Source organism: Manis javanica, chromosome 17 (assembly GCF_040802235.1).
Source record: "Manis javanica isolate MJ-LG chromosome 17, MJ_LKY, whole genome shotgun sequence".
Taxonomy (NCBI): domain Eukaryota; kingdom Metazoa; phylum Chordata; class Mammalia; order Pholidota; family Manidae; genus Manis; species Manis javanica.
The window spans coordinates 5,871,907-5,891,879 of NC_133172.1; the positions used below are offsets into that span (position 1 = coordinate 5,871,907).

Genomic DNA, 19,973 nt, shown 5'->3' on the forward strand with positions numbered 1-19,973 from the left:
TCCCCCTGAGGCCCCGCCCCCTACCGGCCCGCCCTCCTACACCGCCCCCCCGTCCAATGCTGAGCTCAGTCTGCGTCTCGTCCTTCCGCGGGCGCCAGGGGGCCAGCAAGCAGCAGCCGGCGCCACCGCCGCAGCCGCCAGAGTCCCCGCCGCCGCTGCCCCAGCCGCCACCACTGCCGCCGCTGCAGGAGCAGCAGCAGCCTGCGCAGCCCGGCCCCGCCGCGTCCCCGGCGGGCCCCCCGGCACCCCGCGGGCCCGGGGGCCGGCGCGCCGAGCCATGCCCCGTGCTGCCAGTGGCGGCCATGGGGCGGCACGGCGGCGGCGGTGGCGACAGCGGCAAGATCGTGATCAACGTGGGCGGCGTGCGCCATGAGACGTACCGCTCGACGCTGCGCACTCTGCCGGGGACGCGGCTGGCCGGCCTGACGGAGCCTGAGGCAGCGGCGCGCTTCGACTACGACCCGGGTGCCGACGAGTTCTTCTTCGACCGCCACCCGGGCGTCTTCGCTTACGTGCTCAACTACTACCGCACTGGCAAGTTGCACTGCCCGGCCGACGTGTGCGGGCCGCTTTTCGAAGAGGAGCTCGGCTTCTGGGGCATCGACGAGACCGACGTGGAGGCCTGCTGCTGGATGACCTACAGGCAGCACCGCGACGCCGAGGAGGCGCTGGACTCCTTCGAGGCGCCCGATCCAGCGGGCGCAGGCAACGCTGCCAGCGCCACGGGCGCCCACGACGCGGGCCTGGACGACGAGGCGGGCGCGGGCGGCGGCGGCCTGGACGGTGCGGGCGGAGAGCTCAAGCGACTCTGCTTCCAGGACGCGGGCGGCGGCGCCGGGGGGCCTCCAGGGGGCGCGGGCGGCGCGGGCGGCACATGGTGGCGCCGCTGGCAGCCTCGCGTGTGGGCGCTTTTCGAGGACCCCTACTCGTCGCGGGCCGCCAGGGTGAGCGTACTCCCGGAGCCCCCATCTCTCAACTCTGGAGGCACTCCCACACCCCCAGGAGCGTCCCAGCCCAACCCTTAGAATCCCAAGGCCCGTGCCAGCTCCTCTTGGCTTCTCAAATCCCTTAGAACCCTGAGTCCCACTTACTCCTCTGTAACACCCTCCCTCCCGCCACCCCCAGATCCTCAGAAGACGTTCCTCCAAACTTCAGAATTCCCCTCCAACCTCCGGTCCCGCCAAGTCTCACCCCGTTTCTCTAAGCTACCCTAGATCCTTAGAAACTTCTTCCCAGACCACGAATCTTCTGGGCTCCTCTGAACAACCTCACTTCCCCTTTCCTGGACTCCTCCGAGACTGTCAGAAGACCTTTCCTCATCCCTGAGTCTTCGGAGCCCCTGTGAACCCCTTCTCATCTCTCAGCCATCCCTCAGACCCTCAGAAGATCCCTCAGCAGTCCTTAGGACTATTCCCAAATCCTCAGAATACCTCCCTTCCTAACCCTCAAAGTGTCCAGGCCCTGTGAATACCGACTGCCCCCTCCTTTCCCCGCCCCCTGCGGGCTCCCCGAAACTCCCTCTCCATCCCTTAGGCTCTCCCAGTACTTCCCTCATTCTCCCGTTGCCCGTCTCCTGCTCCACTCCAACTTCGAGTCTCTGAGCTATTTTTGAAACTCCCCCCCCCCCCGCAGCCTCCCCCCTTCTTCTGCCCTCAAAGTCTCAGAAGACTCTCCACAATCTCAGAACCTACTAGACTCTCTTAACCTCCAAACCATTCGCTCTGGCTAGGACACGTCCTCCTTTCCTTCACGACAACACTGAGTCTTGGGGGGCATCTTCCCTTCTGGGCCCCTCTGTGTTCACATCCCTTCCTGCATCCCTCACACCAGCTCCCGTCCCAAGGACTTTCCCCATAAAGCTCCAGACTTCTCCCAAGTCTTTCGTACTCCTCAGTGTCTCCCTAAGAGTCTGGTAGCCCCACGATATCTTTCCTCTGCAGAACCTCCCATATGCCTTCTTCCTCTTCCACAGATTCTTTCAGCTTCTTCCATCGTTTAAACGTCACAACCCACGCCCTGAGTTCTCCCCATCCAGACCTTCCAGCCCCTTCTGAGTCAGTCAAATGATGTGCCCTCCTCCAGACCTTGACCTGACCTCAAGCCTGGGACCCCTGTCAAGTTAGTCCCTAAACTCCCTTCCTAAAATAGCTCCCAATTCCTGGTGTCTTTTCACTCACTCGCACCCTAGCCCTGCTCACTTCACCTTTCCCAGGCTCCCTCAGTCCAAAACCCAGCACTGGGTCCCTCTGCTCCCCCCGCCCCACCAAAGTGAACCAAAGAGCCCACACTCCAGCCTTATCTCCCTCAAAATTCCAGATTTTCTCCCAAACTCTTAATCTTCCAAAAACTTGCCAAAAACATGTGTAACTTCCCAGACTAAATAGCTGCCCTCCCCTTGGTTCTCCCTGGAACCGCTTCCTCCTCCTAACTTCCTGTGTTGGAAGAGAGGAAGCCTGTTAAAATATGGGGGAATTAGAGGGGAAAGAAGATACACTCCAGGGCCCCCTCTTAGCCCACAGGGGACCCAAACTCCAGGTCAGGCCCCCTCCCCCCACCGGGCCGCGTCCTGGGCCCGGAAGGACGCGGAGCCGCAGTGCCGCATTTGCTCGGGGGGAGGGAGCAAAGTGGGGGGAGCCCGAAGGCACCGCATAAAGTTTGGTCCCGGGAAGCGCTGAGTTGGCGAGATTTGGGGTTGGGTGGGGGGAGGCGGGGAGGAGGAGATTCGGAAAGGACATGGCCCCAGATGCCCCTCAGGCTGCTGAGCAGCCGCCTTCCCCCTTATGACTCCCTTGAAGGATGCTGGGGTGAGCCTAGGGGTCCGGGACAACTAACAGCTAACGGGAGTCACTCATTTACTCCACAAATAGTTTTTGAGTGTCCACGATAAGTGAGATAACTTGAGAGAGTTGGGAGCCAATGCAAAGTGGAGGGTCCGGGCCCACCACCCTCTCGCTCCCCTTCCCGTAATCTCTCCTTTCCTTTTTACAGGGACTCCATGCCCTCCTACCCCTTCTGCTTTTGAGCCATCTTGGGGCAAGGGGTTAAAACAGTCCCGACGCTGTCCTGCCTCTACCCCTGCGCACTGCGGTGGGGGCCCACCTCCCTTCTGTGCCCCGGAGGGAAGCAGTTAACCGAGCGCCGCGGTCCCGCTGCGAAGCGGCGGCACTGCGGCTGCGCGCTGCCTGCTCAGCCCCGGCCTGGAAGAGGTTAAGGCGGCTGGCAGCCGCTGCGGCTGCGCACTGCGGCGGGGGAGCTGTCCGCGGTTCTGACCGCCGTGCGCCCCGCCCCCCGGCCCTGCCGGCCCACCCCCACTGCGGTGCCGCAGCCTACGCCGCGCGTCCGGCTCAGGGCTGGCGGGGGAGCACCGGGCATGCGCTCTGCGGCGGCCTCTGGCCTCTTAAACTACTGCGGAGAAGAGGGAGGCAGGGCAGAGGCCCAGCGCTGACCACTCACACCCCAAGGTCCACAGTCCTCTCTCGGGGGACTATGGCCCGCCTCTCTGCCCCTCAGATTAAGTCAAGCCTTCCCAAGCCCAGGCCTCATTCCTACCGCCCCCCTCCCGCGTGGAGGAAGGGGGCTGCTGAGAACAGTGTTGGCTCCCGGTCCTTCCCAAGGTCTGGGCCCTCTCTGTAGCCTGACCCTCGGTTCCCTTGATTAAAAGACAGGCTACTCAGACCCTCACTCTAGCCATCTAAATAAAGCCCTCTCTGCCCTGACACCCAGCTCCTTGACTTTCCAAGGCACTTACTCCCACTTTTTCCCTTCCTTCTACATATTTGACAAAGCTCATTATTTATCTCCAAGGGCCTGATCTGCCCTCCTAATTCTTGAGGATCTTGGCTGTGACCCCTCTCCTCAAAGCTTTCATCAACACCCACACCATGGTGACCAGGGCTCTGGTCCTTCCCCATCTGGAAATGACACTGGCACCCTCACCCCAGTTCTCTGCACCTCCGACTAAAATCCCCTTCCCTCTCTTTGCCGTTAGCTCTGCTCTCTCCCCCCACCCCGTGTCCAACGCCTGATCCTCCCACTCTCCAGAGCCTTGAACCCCCACCCCTCTTCATCTCTATCCCCTTCCCTTTTTGCAGACCTGATCCTTCACTCCCTTCCTCCATTATGGCCCTAACACCTGTCCCCTCTCTCTGGTTCCACCCCTGCCCTGGCCTCTCTGAGTGAGGGCCTCATCCAGACTTGTCCCTTTTCTGGGGCCAGGACATTGGCACCAACGTCCTTAAACCCTGGTCCCTCCCTGAGGCCTCAAACTCGCCCTGCACTAACTGATGACCCCATAAGAACTCAGACCTTACTGAGTTCCAGACACCGGGCTAAGAACTGTTTTTGGACCCAGGCCCTTGTATTCTCATCTAATATCTAATATAATCTTCTGTAAAAAGTTGAGGTTCAGAAAGCTTAATGTCCTTGCCCAAGTTAGACTGGGAAAAATGATTCAAATCCAGACTTTCTTAACCACCATATGATTCTGCCCTCCCACCCATATTTTACTTTTCCCCTTCTATCAGTTTCCAGCCAAGCTGCAAAGCCTCTGAGACACAGAGGGTGTGTGATCTTTTTCTCCCTTCAACACTTCCCCATCCCCATCCCCCACCAGAAATCTTGGGCCCTGCTGGGAAGCCCTGAAATAGATCACAGGGTTTGGGGAGGTGGCCTAGGGGACAGAGCAAGGGGCCAGAAATTGCTCTTCCGTGAAAAAGTTGCCCATCTGCTGCCCCTTCCGGGACTGCCTCCTGTCCTGAGCTGGGGGGGGGAGCTCCTGCTGATCCTTCCCTCCCCTTTTGTGAGCTTTAGAGGAGAATGCAGGACGCAGGAGGTGATGGAGGCACGGAACCGAGTCACTTGGATTTCCCTGGAGTGTGGGGCTGGGAGGGGGCCACCAGAAGGGCCCTGCAGAGACAGTTAGTTGACCAGATGCCTGGGTCACCTTTTGTCCTCTCTCTCCTGCCTTGCCCCACAGTATGTGGCCTTCGCCTCCCTCTTCTTCATCCTCATCTCAATAACCACCTTCTGCCTGGAGACCCATGAGGGCTTCATCCACATCAGCAACAAGACGGTGACACAGGCCTCCCCGATCCCCGGGGCTCCTCCAGAGAACATCACCAACGTGGAGGTGGAGACGGAGCCCTTCCTGACGTATGTGGAGGGCGTGTGTGTGGTCTGGTTCACTTTTGAGTTCCTCATGCGCATCACCTTCTGCCCAGACAAGGTGGAATTTCTCAAGAGCAGCCTCAACATCATCGACTGTGTGGCCATCCTGCCCTTCTATCTTGAGGTGGGCCTCTCAGGCCTCAGCTCCAAGGCCGCCAAAGATGTGCTTGGCTTCCTGCGGGTGGTCCGCTTCGTCCGCATCCTGCGCATCTTCAAGCTCACGCGCCACTTTGTGGGGCTCCGTGTGCTGGGCCACACGCTCCGTGCCAGCACCAATGAGTTCCTGCTGCTCATCATCTTCCTGGCACTGGGTGTGCTCATCTTTGCCACCATGATCTACTATGCCGAGCGCATTGGCGCCGACCCCGATGACATCCTGGGCTCCAACCACACCTACTTCAAGAACATCCCCATCGGTTTCTGGTGGGCTGTGGTCACCATGACAACCCTGGGCTATGGAGACATGTACCCCAAGACGTGGTCGGGGATGCTGGTTGGGGCCCTGTGTGCCCTGGCGGGGGTGCTCACCATCGCCATGCCCGTGCCCGTCATTGTCAACAACTTCGGAATGTACTACTCGCTGGCCATGGCCAAACAGAAGCTGCCCAAGAAGAAGAACAAACACATCCCCCGGCCCCCGCAGCCTGGCTCGCCCAACTACTGCAAGCCTGACCCGCCCCCGCCACCCCCGCACCACCCTCACCACGGCAGCGGGGGCATCAGTCCGCCCCCGCCCATCACGCCGCCCTCCATGGGGGTGACTGTGGCTGGGGCGTACCCTCCGGGGCCCCACACGCACCCCGGGCTGCTCAGGGGGGGAGCGGGTGGGCTCGGGATCATGGGTCTGCCTCCTCTGCCAGCCCCTGGGGAGCCTTGCCCGCTGGCTCAGGAGGAAGTGATTGAGATCAACAGGGCAGGTGAGAGGTCATTGCTGAGGTTCAGTACGATGGGGGTAGTCAACAACAGAGAGGGGGGAGGGAAAGCAAGCCAGTGAAGGAGCAACAGAGACAGATTCTGAGGGAAAGAGACAGCTTTTGGGAGAGACATACTTGCAGCCAAGGTATGTGGAGGGCCAGGGAGGCAGAGTCATCAGTCTTATGGTGAGAGGGACTCAGGGAAAGAGGAAGCGGGGCTCAGAGAGAGACAGGGGGGCCCACGTGTGAATCACGGGCGGCCAGGGACAGTAGCCGCGTCTGAGCCCAGAGATGACCCTGACTAAAAGAGTCTAAAGGTGACAGTGTCTGAGACGGAGAGACTGTCACTGAGAACGGGGGAGACTGGGGAAGAGGCTGAGGCTGGGGTGGGGGTCAGTGACAGAGAGTCCAGGTTCCTTTAACAGTGGGAGCAAGAGAAGAGACTAAAGACCGCGCGTCAGCGAGAGAGGGCCTAGAGGGTAGAAGCCACGTGACAGGAGAGCGGGAGGAGAGGGCGACTGGGGCCCTGCCCCGGCTCTGGCTCTGCTAAGGGCAGTCCGAGGGGTCTGAGATGTCACCCAGAGGAAGAGGTGAAGCTCAGGAGACAGGGGAGAAGATAGCTGGCAGTGTGTGTGTGTCCTTCCCCCAAGGGGAGTCTGCGCCTCTCCTCGCCTCGGAGGCAGTGGTTGGGGCGTCAGTCTGGGAGGAGGGAGAGGCCGGTGGGCCCCGCCCCCATGACTTAAGTAGGTCAAGAAAGGGAGCCGGGCCACTCGGCCCCCCTCTTGCTCCCTCAGCCGCTGACCCAATTTCACACCCATTAAAAATAGCTTGAGTCAGAGCCTACGGGACCCCCACCTCCCCCTGCCCTCCTGTGTCACCTTCCCAATCCTTCCCCATGGTGCCCTTTCCAGCACCCAGCACCCCTCTTTAAACAGCCACCTCCCAGCCCCCTGCATCCCTCCAAACCTATCCTGACCCAACACCCTGCCACAGTCCTGCCTCTCTCTTCACTTCCGCCCTGCTCACTGCACTGCCCAGCCTCCTTCCCGGTGCCCAGCTCGCTTCCCCACAGCTGCCCCCAGCTGTCCCTCCAGACACCCAGCACTCCACCCGAGTCCTGCCCAGCACCCAACGCCTGGGCCGACAACCACTTCCTAGCACCCAACAAGCCTCCACCCAACACCGTCTCTGACCACCCTTCCCTTCCCCAGTTGTCCTTCCCAGCACTCAACACCCGCCCCAGCGACCCACTGCCCAAGCCCTCCAGCCGCACCCCTAATGCCTGCTCCCAGCCATCCTCTGACCCCTGCCCTTCCTTCATCTGTCACTTCCAGACTCCAGGACACAGCACTCTCACCTTGCTGACCGCGCCCCACCGTGAGTTCCCATGCCTCACTCTTAACTTTGTGTCTCTGACCCTTGCAATGCAGATCCGCGCCCCAATGGGGACCCAGCGGCAGCTGCGCTTGCCCATGAGGACTGCCCGGCCATCGACCAGCCAGCCATGTCCCCAGAAGACAAGAGCCCCATAACCCCCGGGAGCCGGGGCCGCTACAGCCGGGACCGAGCCTGCTTCCTCCTCACCGACTACGCCCCTTCTCCAGATGGCTCCATTCGGAAAGGTGAGGAGGCTTCCCCTGGCCCCCTGGGCTCTCCCTCTCCCTCCCCTGGGGAGGGAGGGAGAAGGAGGACGGGGAGGTGCTGGGCTTCCTGGCCCCAGCCCCATGTCCCCTCCCTCCCAGACCCCTGCCCATTCCCTTGCCAGTGACCCTTCGCCTGTCTTTATTCCATCTCCATTTCCCCTCACCCGGCCCTGGACCCTCTGGCCTCTTCCCTACCCCCAGCCACTGGTGCTCCCCCACTGCCCCCACAAGACTGGCGTAAGCCAGGCCCCCCAAGCTTCTTGCCCGACCTCAACGCCAACGCTGCGGCCTGGATATCCCCCTAGTGGACGAACCCCCTTCCCCGGGGTAAGTAGTCCCCCACCTGATTCCCCCTCCCTCCTGACTAACCCCTCTGAGAACCCCCACTGACCGAGACTCCTGCCCCCTCACTGTGAACAGCTTCATCCCCTGACACTGACCCCACACCCACCCACCCAGGACTTGTCTTGCCCTGCCCTGCCCCTCACTAACCGCCTAGAGCCAATCCAACCCCCCACCACCAGTGCTTGGCCTCCCCCACCCATGACTGACCCCATCCTCACCCCATTCACATCTCTCTCTCTCTGCCTCCCTATTTGGCTTCTTAATCAAGAAAATGGGGTGCACACCCAGGACGCTCTTTTGGGATGAGAAAGATGCAAGCACTCAGCCAGGCCTGGGCGAACTGGCCAGCAGTTCAAAATGCCCCCATGTCCCCAGGAGCTCCTGGTTTGGTGGGAGAGGCAGACACACACTAGAAAGTCGCTCTTCTTGCATGACCTCTGCCAACACAGGGAGGTGATGGGCGATAGGCACCTGGGTGGAGGGAGAATGGGGCAGGTAGCAAAGAGGAGTGGCAAACTCCGGCCCAGGACAGAAGGGACGAGGGCTTCCTCAAGGAACTGATGTCTGGTCATCCTGACCTCCAGGGAGGAAATGATCCTGGTAGACAGGTGACAGAGGGACCAGCACGGGCAAAGCCAGGTAGGCTGGAGACTGGTAGACAGACAGGGGCAGGATAACAAGGTGGAGAACCTTGTCCAGGGGCTCGGAGGAGGGCAGGGCAGGTCTCGGTCCTGTGGGGGTTCACTGGCGCAGGAGGCGGGAGGAGGCCTGGGCCTGGATCAAGGCTGTGGGGGTGGAAAGGAAGGGGGCAAGGCGGAGTCAGGGACCAGGAGGGGCAGGACTGGGACTGGCTGAGGGGAGGCGGATGCAGCGCAAGATGGTTAGATGAATCATTCAGCCAACATAACCAAGCACTCGCCCCGTGCCGGGAGTTTAATGTGTATCCCGTAATCCTCGTGACAACCCTCACTAACCATAGCTTCATTCAACAACCAGTCACTGGGGGCACAGCCCCAGGCCCTGGAATTGGGCAGCACACAAAGGGAGACCCTGCCCTTGGAGTTAACACTCTAGAGCATGGGTTGGCACGCCATAGCCTGTGGGCCAAATCTGTCAGCCAGCTGTTTTGTAAGTAAAGCTTTATTGGGATACAGGCACTGTCATGCTTCAGCACTGGAGTGGAATCGTTTCCTGGAGGCTGTGTGGCCCAGAGCCGAAAATATTTCCTCTCTGGCTCTTATAGAAAGTTTGCCACCCCCTGATCGGAGGAAGCCAAAAATAAAAAGTGGAAAGAGAAAAGAATGAACAAGATAATTACTTGGGTCACTTCAGATAGCGGGGTCTGGGAAGATCTTTTTGAGGGAGAGAGGAAATCTGAAAGGTGCAGAGGGCAGGCCGGGCAGAAGGACTGGCAGGAGCAGCACCCTAAAGCTCCGAGGCTGAGTGCGGAGTGCAGGGAGGGGACTGTGGCCGGAAGTGAGTGGGTGAGGGAGAAGGTGCCAGGAGGAGTCTGGGGACCAGCAGGAGGGGAGTTTGGCTATGGTGAGAGGCTGGGCTTGATCTGAAAGTGATGGGGAAGCCACCTGAAGGGATTTGATCCGTCACTTACTCATTCAACAGACATCTGTGGAATCTCCTTGTGGATATCTGGATGTACACAGAAATATATCCTAAAGAATCCCTACCTGCAGGCTCAGGAGATGCTGTAGCCAGACTTGGGGAGCCTCTAGAGATGGCGCACCCAGCCCACCTTCTTTCACAGACGTTACGGGAGGGCCGTGGCTAACTCCAGGCCCCAAAGGAGATGGGGCCAAGAACACAGGCCTCCCGGCTCCTAGTCCAGAGGGGACTCTCTGGCTCTCCCTGTTTCATCCCCTACCTCTCCCTGTTGCACCCGCCCCCATGTCACCCTCCATTTTCATCTCATTACCACCTCCCTGCTCCCCGAACCCCCACCCCTCTGCTTGCACCCACCCCTGTTAACCACCCTTTGTTCCCCACCCCTAGGTCCAGACGGGCCCCAGTGGAATTGAGGGACAGAGGGAGTGGGGAGGACTTGGGAATGTGGGCGAGGGATGAGTTGGGGTGGGGGGCAGGTCCCTGCTTCTCTTGCCTCTGATGCCAAAATGCCAAAATGCATTCATTGAACTCAAATGATGGCTGGAGCCGATGGGGCTGACTGGGTTCTCCACCCTGAGGTCCTGGACCCCTCCCCGCCTCCCGCCTCCCCGCCCCTCCCCCTTCCACCCTCCTCCCTGCCTCCCGGTCCTTCCTCCTCCACCCGCGCTCCCTTCAGGACTGTCCCGCCTTCTCCCAAGGCCTTCCCCCCTGGCCTGTCCCCCACCCACCCTATGACCCCTCCTCCATTTTCCCTCCCCAGCCACCCGAGTCCTACACCTGACTCCCTCCCCCTCCTCCCCAGCCGCCCCGGAAGCTCCTTCCATGTTTGATGTCTCTGGCCGCCCCATTTCACTGCTCCCCTCCCCCGGAAAACACCACAGAGGAGGAAGAGGTCCCGGCGTTTCTCCGTCCCCCCAACAGTGAGGCTGTGTTGGGGGGTTCCCCAACCACCCTTCCCCTGCCATGACTCTTGTGTATTTCTGTCCCCAGCTCTTGTCACCGCCTGAGACCTCGTGAGACCCTCGATCCCCCCCTGCCCCTTCCCCCCAGGTTAGCAATTGGGAAGGGCTGGGAGGGGGCATCCCCAAGATACTGGGCTTCCACCTCAACTCCTCCAGGCCCACTGCTCCGTCCAGCAGACCCTTGGCAATGCCTAGAAAGCCCCAGAACTACCCCCAGACACTGGCAGTAATGTCTCTAAGACATTCCCAAGCTTTCAAGAAACCACACACGTGCTCCTCCTCAGTCTTAGATCCCTTTGGCTACCAAGACACTGTTAGAACCTTCTCAGAAGGTTCCCATTTAAAGACTTCCTGACCCTTTCGAGATGCCCGGCAAGACCTTCAGGTGAGCCTTCCCTGAGCAGACAGCCCGTGGCGCTCTCCTCCGCCCCCGGGCAGCGCCCTGTGCCCCTTCAGCCCTCACAGCCCCACCACCTGCCTTTCCGCCTTTGTCCACAACGAGGTCAGCACCCCGCTGTGGCCGCCCGCCCCCACCCGAGCCCTCCCCACTGGCTGCTCCCCCACATGCATTCCACCTGAGCTCCCTCTCCGTTCCTGTGCTGCCCACCATCAGCCTCGCTGCCCCCCACCTTTTTGCCTCAGATGAGGGGGGCCAAGAGGGGGAGGGGGAGAGGGGCGGGCTGCGGTGGGGATGGGGGGGAGGCTCGCCGGGCGCTGCCCTGCCTCCTAACCCTGAGTCTCTCCCCCTCCCCATGTCTGAACCTTTCTCCCGATGCCAACTGACTGTCCGATTTGTTCACTTTTCTCTCCATCTCCTTGGTCCGCCTCTGTCCATCTCTGCCTCTCGCCGCCTGTCTTTCTGTGTCTTGATGTCTGACTGTCTCTTACCCTCCCCGTCACCGGCTCCATCTCCTGCCTTCTCTCCCGGGTCCCTCGTGCCTGTCCTCTCCCTCCATCCCTGTCTCCTGCCGTTTTATGTCTGTCCTCTTTCTCCATCTCCGATCTTTCTGCCTGTTTCTCCCTCGCCTCCGTCTGTCTTGGGGGTCTGTCTGTCGGACCCTCCCCTGCACCCTCTCTCCATGCTTCTTCCTCCCCGTGTCTCTGCCCCGCCCCTTCCCCACCCCCCCAGGTTACGAGAAATCCCGCAGCCTGAGCAGCATCGCGGGCCTGAGCGGGGTGTCCCTGCGCCTCGCGCCCCTTGCCACTCCTCCTGGCTCTCCCAGGGCCACCCGCCGCGCTCCCCCCACCCTGCCCTCCATCCTCTAGCACTCCCATCCCCCCCGTGGGGGGACTCGGGGGTGACAGGGAAGAAGGTCAAAGAGCTGGGGGTGGCGGGGTGGGGAAAGGGTTTTTTTAAAAAATCAAAAAGTCAATAATATGCAATTGAGACGACGACGCCAGCAGACACCCCCGGGCCCCAAATTCCCACCAGGGCCCCCAGGATGAAGGGGGAGGAGCCAAAGCCCATCCCCCAACTCTCCGATCCCCCCAAATAAAGCCTCAGGTCTCCATGAGCCATAGGACAACCCCTCCCATCAACTCCTGTAAATATGTCCAAATTATGCCAATTACATTTTTGGGGCATCTCCCGTACTCTGCATGCCTCCCCCATCCTGGACTCCCCTCCCCCACAATTCCACCTCAGCAATAAGCCGCCAGGGGCTGCATGCCACGCGACAGAGGGAAGGGGCCCTCTGGGGAGTGGGCGGGGCCTCAAGGGGGTCGGGTTGGCCTTTAAGCCACCGGAGGAGGGTCTCCTCGCCTCCTACCCTTCACCCCAGCAGGGCAAGCCATCACGATGAACATTTTTAGAAATTAGCAATGTTGGGGGGAGGAGGGGCAGTCACCGAAGCCAAAAACCAGAGCTGCGCTCAGATGGTAGGAGCGAGGCATGGTAGAAGGGGAGGGAGGGGGTGGGCTGCAGACAGCTGCTCCCTCAGCCTTTAGGAGGACTCCTCTGATGAATTTCGCCCTTTCATCCCTCCCACCCTAAGCACCTGAACACCTATATTCTTGCTGCATGGACTCAGACCTCCCATCCCAGAACTCCTGGGATGATCTGGCCCTAGAGCACAGCATTCCTCGACACCGCCAGATTCCCAGGACATGAAACCTACGCCCAGAATTCCTGAGACTGACCCCTAGCACCCTGCATCCCCCAGATCCCCACACACTCCAGGGACTTAACCTCTGCTCGCAGATGCTTCCCCTCAAGCCCCACCCATTGCCTGCACTGCATCCCAGCACCTATCTATCAAATCTCCAAGAACTGACCCAGCCCTTCAGCTCACTTTTGGCCTTTGGGATGCTCCAAATCCTTCCCACACTTGGATATTTCCTGGACACTCCCCGATCCCCAGGCCCTGCCCCCTAGACATCTGCAAATCTGACATCAGACGTCCACCTCAGGTTTCCCTGACACTAGAATTTTTAAGATAGGTTCAACCTGTCTGCAATTCCAGGGAACCAGATCTTCCCTGGGCACCCCCTTTCTTATGCCTAATCTTGACCCCGCCAGAGCCCCTTTCCTTAAATGGTGCCCAAAAGGTACCCTCTTCATGGACTCCAGTGTTTCCAAGAGGGGTCATATTTGTACCCCTGGTGATGAGCTTAGGTTTTAGGCACTTCAAGGACAAACGCTTATTTTAAGTTTCGTCTTTCATGGCATTTGACGCACAAGCCGGTAAGTCCAGATACTGCTGCTTGACTAGGACATGGTTTATTTAGGTTAGAAATGTTTCCATTTAAAGTAGAGGCTGTGCCGGAATGGAGGGACACTGGAATATCAGCAGCTTGGGGAACAACATACCCACCTGGACTGGGATCCCAGTCTGCCCTTCCCTGGCGCCCTTCATCATCCTGCCACGCTCACGGGTGGAAAGTCATTTCTCATAACCCATCCTGGCTCAAGGATGTGCTACCTCCCTCAAGCCCAGAGACCACACTGGTCCCAGAATCCTTAGAGCCCTCTCCCCCATTTTGGAGCTGGAGGCCCACCGAGTTAGCAACCTCCAGCCCTCCTGCTCACACGGCCTCAGGAACCCATCCCACCCGAGGGTTGGCGTGGAGGGCGGGGATCACTGAGGACGATTCTTGATGCAACGATTCCTATGCAAGGGACATTTTGAGTCCCCCCCACCCCCCATCCTTCCCTTGGACCCTAAACCCTGGTGAATCGGGGTGAGGGGTGGGCCGAATTCTGGTGGGAGCGGGGTGGGGTGGGGCAAAGGGCTAGGGGCTCCAGACACCAGGGTATGGGGGTGGGGAATGATTATCTTGCCAAAGGGTTTAACTTATTTAAAAGAAGCCCCCAGATTCCCCTTACCCTCACGGATGCCAAACGGTGCGGGCAAGTGGGTGAGGATCTCTTCCTAACGTCTCCCCCTTCTCGCCAATCTGCCACAATTAACCTAGCTTTTTAGTTGAGCTTTTTTAAAATAACCACAATGATGATAAACCTTTACAAAACGTGATTCTCGTCCCCTACCTCCCATCTCCCAAGCCAACAAACAGCGTGGGGTTCGGGGAAGGGGAGAGAGCGAGCCCAGGAACGACTTCCACGGCCCGCGCCCCCTTTCCCCTGGCCGCCAGGGTGCCTGCAACCACACGCATGCGCTGCATGACGCGCTCCCCACACGCATGTCGCGCCCCTTCTGCGCTCCGGGAACGCACGGACACGGGGCGGGGCGATTGGGGAGGAAGGGACGACGGGGTCTTCCCGAGCTCAGCGGCTACCCTCCCATCACACACAACAGCAATAAGTTTCTCTCACTCAAATGTGGGAGGGGCGGGCCTGGCCTGTCGTGGGTGGGGGTGGGGGCGGGAGTGGCAAAAGGGGGCGCTCTCAGGGATGGGGGCGGGTGTCCGGAGTCAGTACGGGGAGGGAGGTCTGCAAATCGTCCAACTCTGGTGCTAATGGCGGGTCTTCTCAGCCCACCCCACAGGGCAGGGAGGGAGGGGTCGGCACGGCCCCTCCCCCAAGCCTTTCCCATGCCCACCCTGGGTGCATGAATCGCCCAAAGCAGAAGCTGCCGCATGTCACCCTCTCCCAAAGAAAAAGTGCCCTGCCTCTTTCCCACCCACCTTATCACTTTCCACCAAAATAAAGGTTCCTTTTCATTTAAAGGTTGCGTCTTTTTTGTTGGGAAGGGCTCCTGATCCGGGTTAGAGGGCTTTGGGGTAGAAAGAGGGGTTGTATCTTCCAGAGCAGGGGTGCTTATTAAAATGGCAAGGGTGTGCACTTTGGGGATCCACACATCCCCTTGATGATTTTGGGTGGCAGGGGTGGGAGTGAGGGGCCTGGCTGCCTGCCTCAGTTTCCCTGATGGTGAAAGTGGGGATCCACACCCCTTACTGGGAAGTCTGTAAAGGCATCTGGGTAGTATGGACTCCTAGGTGAGGGTGACTAGTCCCTAGGAGAAGAATGAACCTGGGTCCCCAGTGCTGGCTCCGGGGCTGAGGGCTGCAGGCTCTATATTGCCTAGTCAAGCCAGGCTATGTGGGTTCAACAGAATGTGTGTGTGTCCTTGGTTAAGTTCCTGAATTGTCTGGTTTCCACCCCTCTAAAAGGGTGAGGGGGGTGATCTATTCATTCAGCAAATATATGAATGCCAGCTAGTGCCAGATACTATTCTAGGTGCTAGAAAACAATGAAATCTGTACCTCTAGGGGTTATGCCAAGGGCTGAGACAAACATCCCATATTTTGCACAATTAAACAAATAGTCGTTACACAACAGATGGCTCAATAGTCACTCCTTTCATTGTTCTGCAAAGACTTGGGGGTCAGCCAGGAGGCTTGGAGCAAGAGACATCGCAGCTCTGAATCGCAGTTTCCCCATTTGTAAAATGGAGGGGATACCTTGGAGGGAGGCCAGGTGAGGACGAAATGAGTTGTTTCACATGAAATACCCCATTCACAGGAGGCCCCAACACTGGCCGGCTGTGATTAGAACCAGCAGGCTCCATGCTCACCCTGCCCCATCAGAGATCCCCCTGCAGGAACACACACAGCCCCAAAGGGGTCCAGCTGGCGTTGGAATTTATTTCTGCCAGATGCTGGAGGCTGTGAGGGTATGGGGGCCTCTGCCAGCCCCCACCGGAAACTCCAACTGAACTGTGATCACACAAGAGCAACTAGAAGGGAGGCAGAGCATGGAAGTGGGTGTGGGGTGGGGATCAGATGGGTCTCCTTATCCTCCCCCTCTGCAAGGGTCAAAGGTTCATGGAGGCCTGGGGCTCAGGCTGTCACTCAGAAGTTTGGGGGTCAGTGGCCAAGTGGGGAGAAACAAGGAGAGGAAGGGGGAGATGGGAAGCGCTAGGGAGCCCTGGCTGAGGAGGGCAGGAGAGCTATGCTCCTTTTCTAATAAAGATCATTAACTTCAGGAAGTATGGGAAGCTGGATGGAACCACAGATTGACAACTACACTTGACTTTCCTCCCAAGCGAGAGCCCCAATCCTTGACTCCCTACTCTCCTGCTCCTCTGTGTTTAGGGGTTCACAGGCGGTCTCGAGGCCCGCCCCCTAACCAGGTGGGATTGATAAGTGCTGTAATGCCAGAAAGTGACACCATTTCCAAACTACAAGAAGCCAGGGAAGTGCGAGAGAGAGGCACCACCAGGGGTCAGGGAGGGAGGGGCCTGGTGACTGGTGGCTGGGTGGGGTCACTGTGGCTGGGCTGCGGGAGACCCATCAGGTTCCGTGGGCACTGGCCCAGACCCGGGCTCTGCCTCCTCAACCTCCTCCTCCGATGCTACGCCCTCCTCCAGTCGGAAGACCTGGCGCACCGTGCGGGTGGTGAAGGTGAGGGGGCCGCGCCTGTGCAAGGGAGAGACCCAGGGACAGAGATTAAATGAGGACAGCCGAAGAGACCAGGGAGACACAGAAAAAGAGGGAGTAAAATGGGGGGGACAGAGAGAGATCAGGATGGGGCTTCATGCAGGAAGGGTGTGCATGTATAGGGTGGCCATACCGAAGCCGGTTCCTCAGTACGTTCAACTCGCGATTCATGGACTCCGAGGCCTCTGTGACATCCTCCAGCTCATGCTGCAGCCTCCGGCGGACTGCCTGGGCCCGGGATGCCTCCTCCTCGGCCTCCTCCAGCTGCCGTTTCAGCTGTTTCACTCGAAGGTTCCCCTTCTCCAGCTAGGGGGGAGCAAGGGAAGGGGTCACATAACCAGGTGCGATCCTTACCGTTCCCTTGGCCCCCACAACGAGCCCCATCCCTCCCTGCTCAAAGCCCTCCTGTGGCTCACCAGTATCAGTGACCCTGGAAGAAGGTCTCAGTCCCTCCAGGCCCTGAAGGGTCTTCTTCCCATAAACACACTGATCAGACCATATTCAACAGAACCTCCCCAGATCCTGCCATTTCTCTCTCCAGGGAAGGGACACACATGATCTGCCTCCCACCACCTCTCAGATCTCATTTCTTATCACTTTACCCCCCAACCCCATTCTGTTCTCTAGCCATACTGGTCTTTTTGTTCTGAACTCAGCAAGCTTATTTCCATACCCCAGGATCTTTGCACCTACTGTTTCCTCTGCCTGGCTCTTCCTCATCCTTCAGTTCTCAATTCAAATGTCACCTCCTTAGCAAGATATTCTTGACCTCCCCCAAGCTGAGGAGGATACCCCAATCCTCCATGTCTCCCTGTCTTCACTCTCTGTTCTCTTCAAAGCTCCTGTCACAATTATGTAATTTGCCATCTTATAGGTTTATTGTGTCTCTCTTTTCCTATGCTGAAAAGGTGAGCTCCATGAAGGCACAGACCTTCTCTGTTTCATTCACAACCATATATCCAACACCTAGTACAGTGCCTGGCACATAGTGGGGACTCAATAATTCTTTGTGGAATGAATAGAAAATAAAAATTCAGCTGAGCTTTTAAGGGCACAGCAATTCTATCTACAGTTAGACCTGGGTTCCAATCCAGCCTGTCTCTACTAACTGTGCTACTTCGGTGCAAATGATCTCCTCACCTGTGAAATGGGACTGGTGAGAAAAAGCAAGCATGTATTTTTAAAAATACAGCACAATACTTGGGACACAGTAACTACTCAATAAATAATTAAGAGCACAGACTCCGCAGCCAGAATGCTAGGGTTTGAACCCAGACTCTGTCTCTTCCTAGCTAAATAATTTTGAGCAAGTTATTTCATCTTTCTGTGCTTCAGTTTTCTCACCTGAATAAAAGGGGAAAAAACAGTACCTACCTCATAGGGTGCTGATTAGAATGAAATATACTATGTCATGACTTTAGCACAGTGTGTAGCACATAGAAAGCACTCAACAAACAGTATGTATTGTTATTTTAGCCCTGGTCTAGCTTCTGGGTAGAGTTTAACTTCCTCGTCTTCCCACCAGGGCCTTTCCTAGATTCCAGAATTATAGATCACAGAGTCACTGATTCCAGCTCTCTGCTGACGGGCCAAGCCCCGGGATGTTATCTGCACTCAGCTCCAGTCAGCCCCTGCATGCTGCCTCTTGCGGTGTGAGTGTACGGTCTTGAGAGATCGCAGGTGCTATTTCTCTATCAGTGGTACCAGCCCCTGCTGCTCTACAATGACGTCAGCTACTCACCTGGTCCCGGAGCTGGTCAGCCACCCTCCTCTCCTCCTCTACCTGGAGGACCACCTCTTTCAGCCGCTTCTCAGCCCTGCGCACCAGCTTGCCAGAGAGAATGCGCTCCCTGAAGAGAGGCATGAAGGGGACAATCAGGAGAGGCGCTCAGCTGGGGTTCTATCCCCTCAACCTCATCCAGGGGCTGCTGGTTCTTAGAGTGACCTCTTGTCTCCTTCCCAGCCCAGCCGGCTCCCAGAGTCCGCCAGGTCAGAGACTAGCACCTAGGTTCCCTGCTCCAGGGCAACCGAGTCCTGGGCTTCCACTGAGATGCCTGATGTCCCTAAAGGTATCTCCATGCCTACATCAGTTTTCCATATCCCGCCAGGTCTCTCACACTCAAACGCACTTCCCTGCAATCTTCCTCCTCTTAGAGAGCTGACCCACTGACCGCCAGTCCCCAGGTCAAATCACCAGGCACGGTCCTCACCAATTCTCTCACTGTCTCTTTCAGTGAGATTCTTTTTCCTTTGCCCCATGTTCAGCCTGTCAGTTCCCAAATCCAGTCCCGCTGCCTCCCTGAAGTCTGTCCTTTCCCCTTCTGTTTATCCTCACAGCCTCGGCCCCCAGCTCCGCCTCATCCTCTCGCACCTGACCATCGCTCTACCTGGCCTCTCCCTTCTCAGCTTCCTCCACTGGCTGTGTTTGTGGAACACGCTGGAAGCCCAACGCTCCATCCTCAGCCATTTTGGCTGCCTTTCCGCCTTCTCACTCACACGCTTTCCCGGGACAAACTCATCTACATCTCAGATAGCCACAACCGCCAACAGCCCGGTGTCTGCTACATCTGTCTCCTGAGTTCCAGCCTGGTTCAGTCCCTGCCTCAGGCATCCACCAGCCTCCCCACACCCCTCACATTCCCTGCTGGGTTCACTGCTTTCTCCAAAATCCACTCCTCCTCTGGATTCCCCAGAACCCACCTAGATCTGCAGGTCAGACATCAGAGCCATCCTCACCTCTCTTCCCTCAAATCCCTTCCATCCCATCTCCCCAACTTCCCCATCTCCACAGCCCCTGCTGATCCATCCTCTCCTGCATGGACCGTTACCCTGGGGTGAAGTGCCTGTATGGGGTCCAGTGACAGGCAGTGCTGGGCAGCCATGACTGGACACAGTAGCCCCAGGAGTGCTGAGAGGCAGGCACGGGGCTGCGGGGCATGGGGGAGGGCACCGAGCCATGGAAAGGGATGCAGGGGGAGATTCCAGCTACAGATTAGCTGGCCACTCCTTGCTCTCAGGGTGACTTGGAACAGCTCAGGTCACCCTTTGAGCCTCAGTTTCTTCATCTCTATAATGGGGGAGGTGGAAGCTCAGACTGGTATATCCACCAGCCTCTGGAACACCTCCCCAGAGACCTCAAAGCACATTTCCCATGAGCCCCTGGGCCCTTGGCCAGCCCCCTGGATGAGAACTACTCCCCCCATGAACCTCTAGGGCCATTTCCTTCTACGCATCCCCGAGACCACTCACACCTACCATGTTCACACTCATCATGGCCCCGGTTCAAGCTCAGCCTCATTTCCTTCCACCTGGACCATCATCCAGCCTCTTCCCTGGCCTCCCAGCTCCCAGCCTCTCTCCCCTAACCTGTTTCAAATTCGGCCCAGAGGGGCCTTGCCCTTTTCCAGCTCACAGCCCCCAGGCTTGCCATCACCCCCAGGACAGAGTTCCTAGTCTTCATTCAAGGCTCTTGTCTACCTGATCCC

General features: G+C 58.4%; 2 protein-coding genes across 20 annotated transcripts in view; one reads left to right on the plus strand and one right to left on the minus strand.

Moving 5' to 3' along the window:
* Positions 1-56: 56 nt before the first annotated feature.
* KCNC3 (potassium voltage-gated channel subfamily C member 3) lies at positions 57-13,500 on the plus strand. 14 transcript variants are annotated; one of them, XR_012126680.1, is made up of 7 exons: positions 57-944; positions 4,976-6,083; positions 7,511-7,702; positions 7,925-8,050; positions 10,679-10,738; positions 10,935-11,035; positions 11,780-11,794. XR_012126680.1 is itself a non-coding variant. In XM_073225958.1 (5 exons), exons 1-4 carry the CDS (start codon positions 57-59, stop codon positions 11,003-11,005), a joined length of 2,259 nt encoding a protein of 752 aa, XP_073082059.1. In that variant the 3' UTR covers positions 11,006-11,035; positions 11,780-11,917. The 14 variants fall into 14 exon arrangements, 10 of the variants coding, with proteins under 10 accessions (XP_073082059.1, XP_073082061.1, XP_073082057.1 ...); XR_012126678.1 differs by having other exon boundaries at positions 10,679-11,035; positions 11,780-11,798; XR_012126679.1 differs by lacking the exon at positions 11,780-11,794 and having other exon boundaries at positions 10,935-11,771.
* Positions 13,501-15,673: 2,173 nt separating this feature from the next.
* The window catches only part of MYH14 (myosin heavy chain 14), an 85,900-nt gene continuing 81,600 nt past the window's right edge, over positions 15,674-19,973 (minus strand). For all 6 annotated transcript variants that reach the window (XM_037025714.2, XM_037025713.2, XM_037025718.2 and 3 more), the window contains 3 exons: positions 18,230-18,338; positions 16,622-16,794; positions 15,674-16,467 (listed from right to left, as the gene is read on the minus strand). In XM_037025714.2, the coding sequence (XP_036881609.2) occupies positions 16,314-16,467; positions 16,622-16,794; positions 18,230-18,338 (436 nt within the window). In that variant the 3' untranslated portion in view covers positions 15,674-16,313. The remainder of the gene's footprint in view (positions 16,468-16,621; positions 16,795-18,229; positions 18,339-19,973) is intronic.

Coding starts and splice junctions, on each gene's coding strand:
- KCNC3 (XM_073225952.1), top strand. CDS start 57: ATGCTGAGCTCAGTCTGCGTCTCGTCCTTCCGCGGGCGCCAGGGGGCC. Junction 945..4,975: donor ACTCGTCGCGGGCCGCCAGG/GTGAGCGTACTC, acceptor CTTGCCCCACAG/TATGTGGCCTTCGCCTCCCT. Junction 6,084..7,510: donor GATTGAGATCAACAGGGCAG/GTGAGAGGTCAT, acceptor CTTGCAATGCAG/ATCCGCGCCCCAATGGGGAC.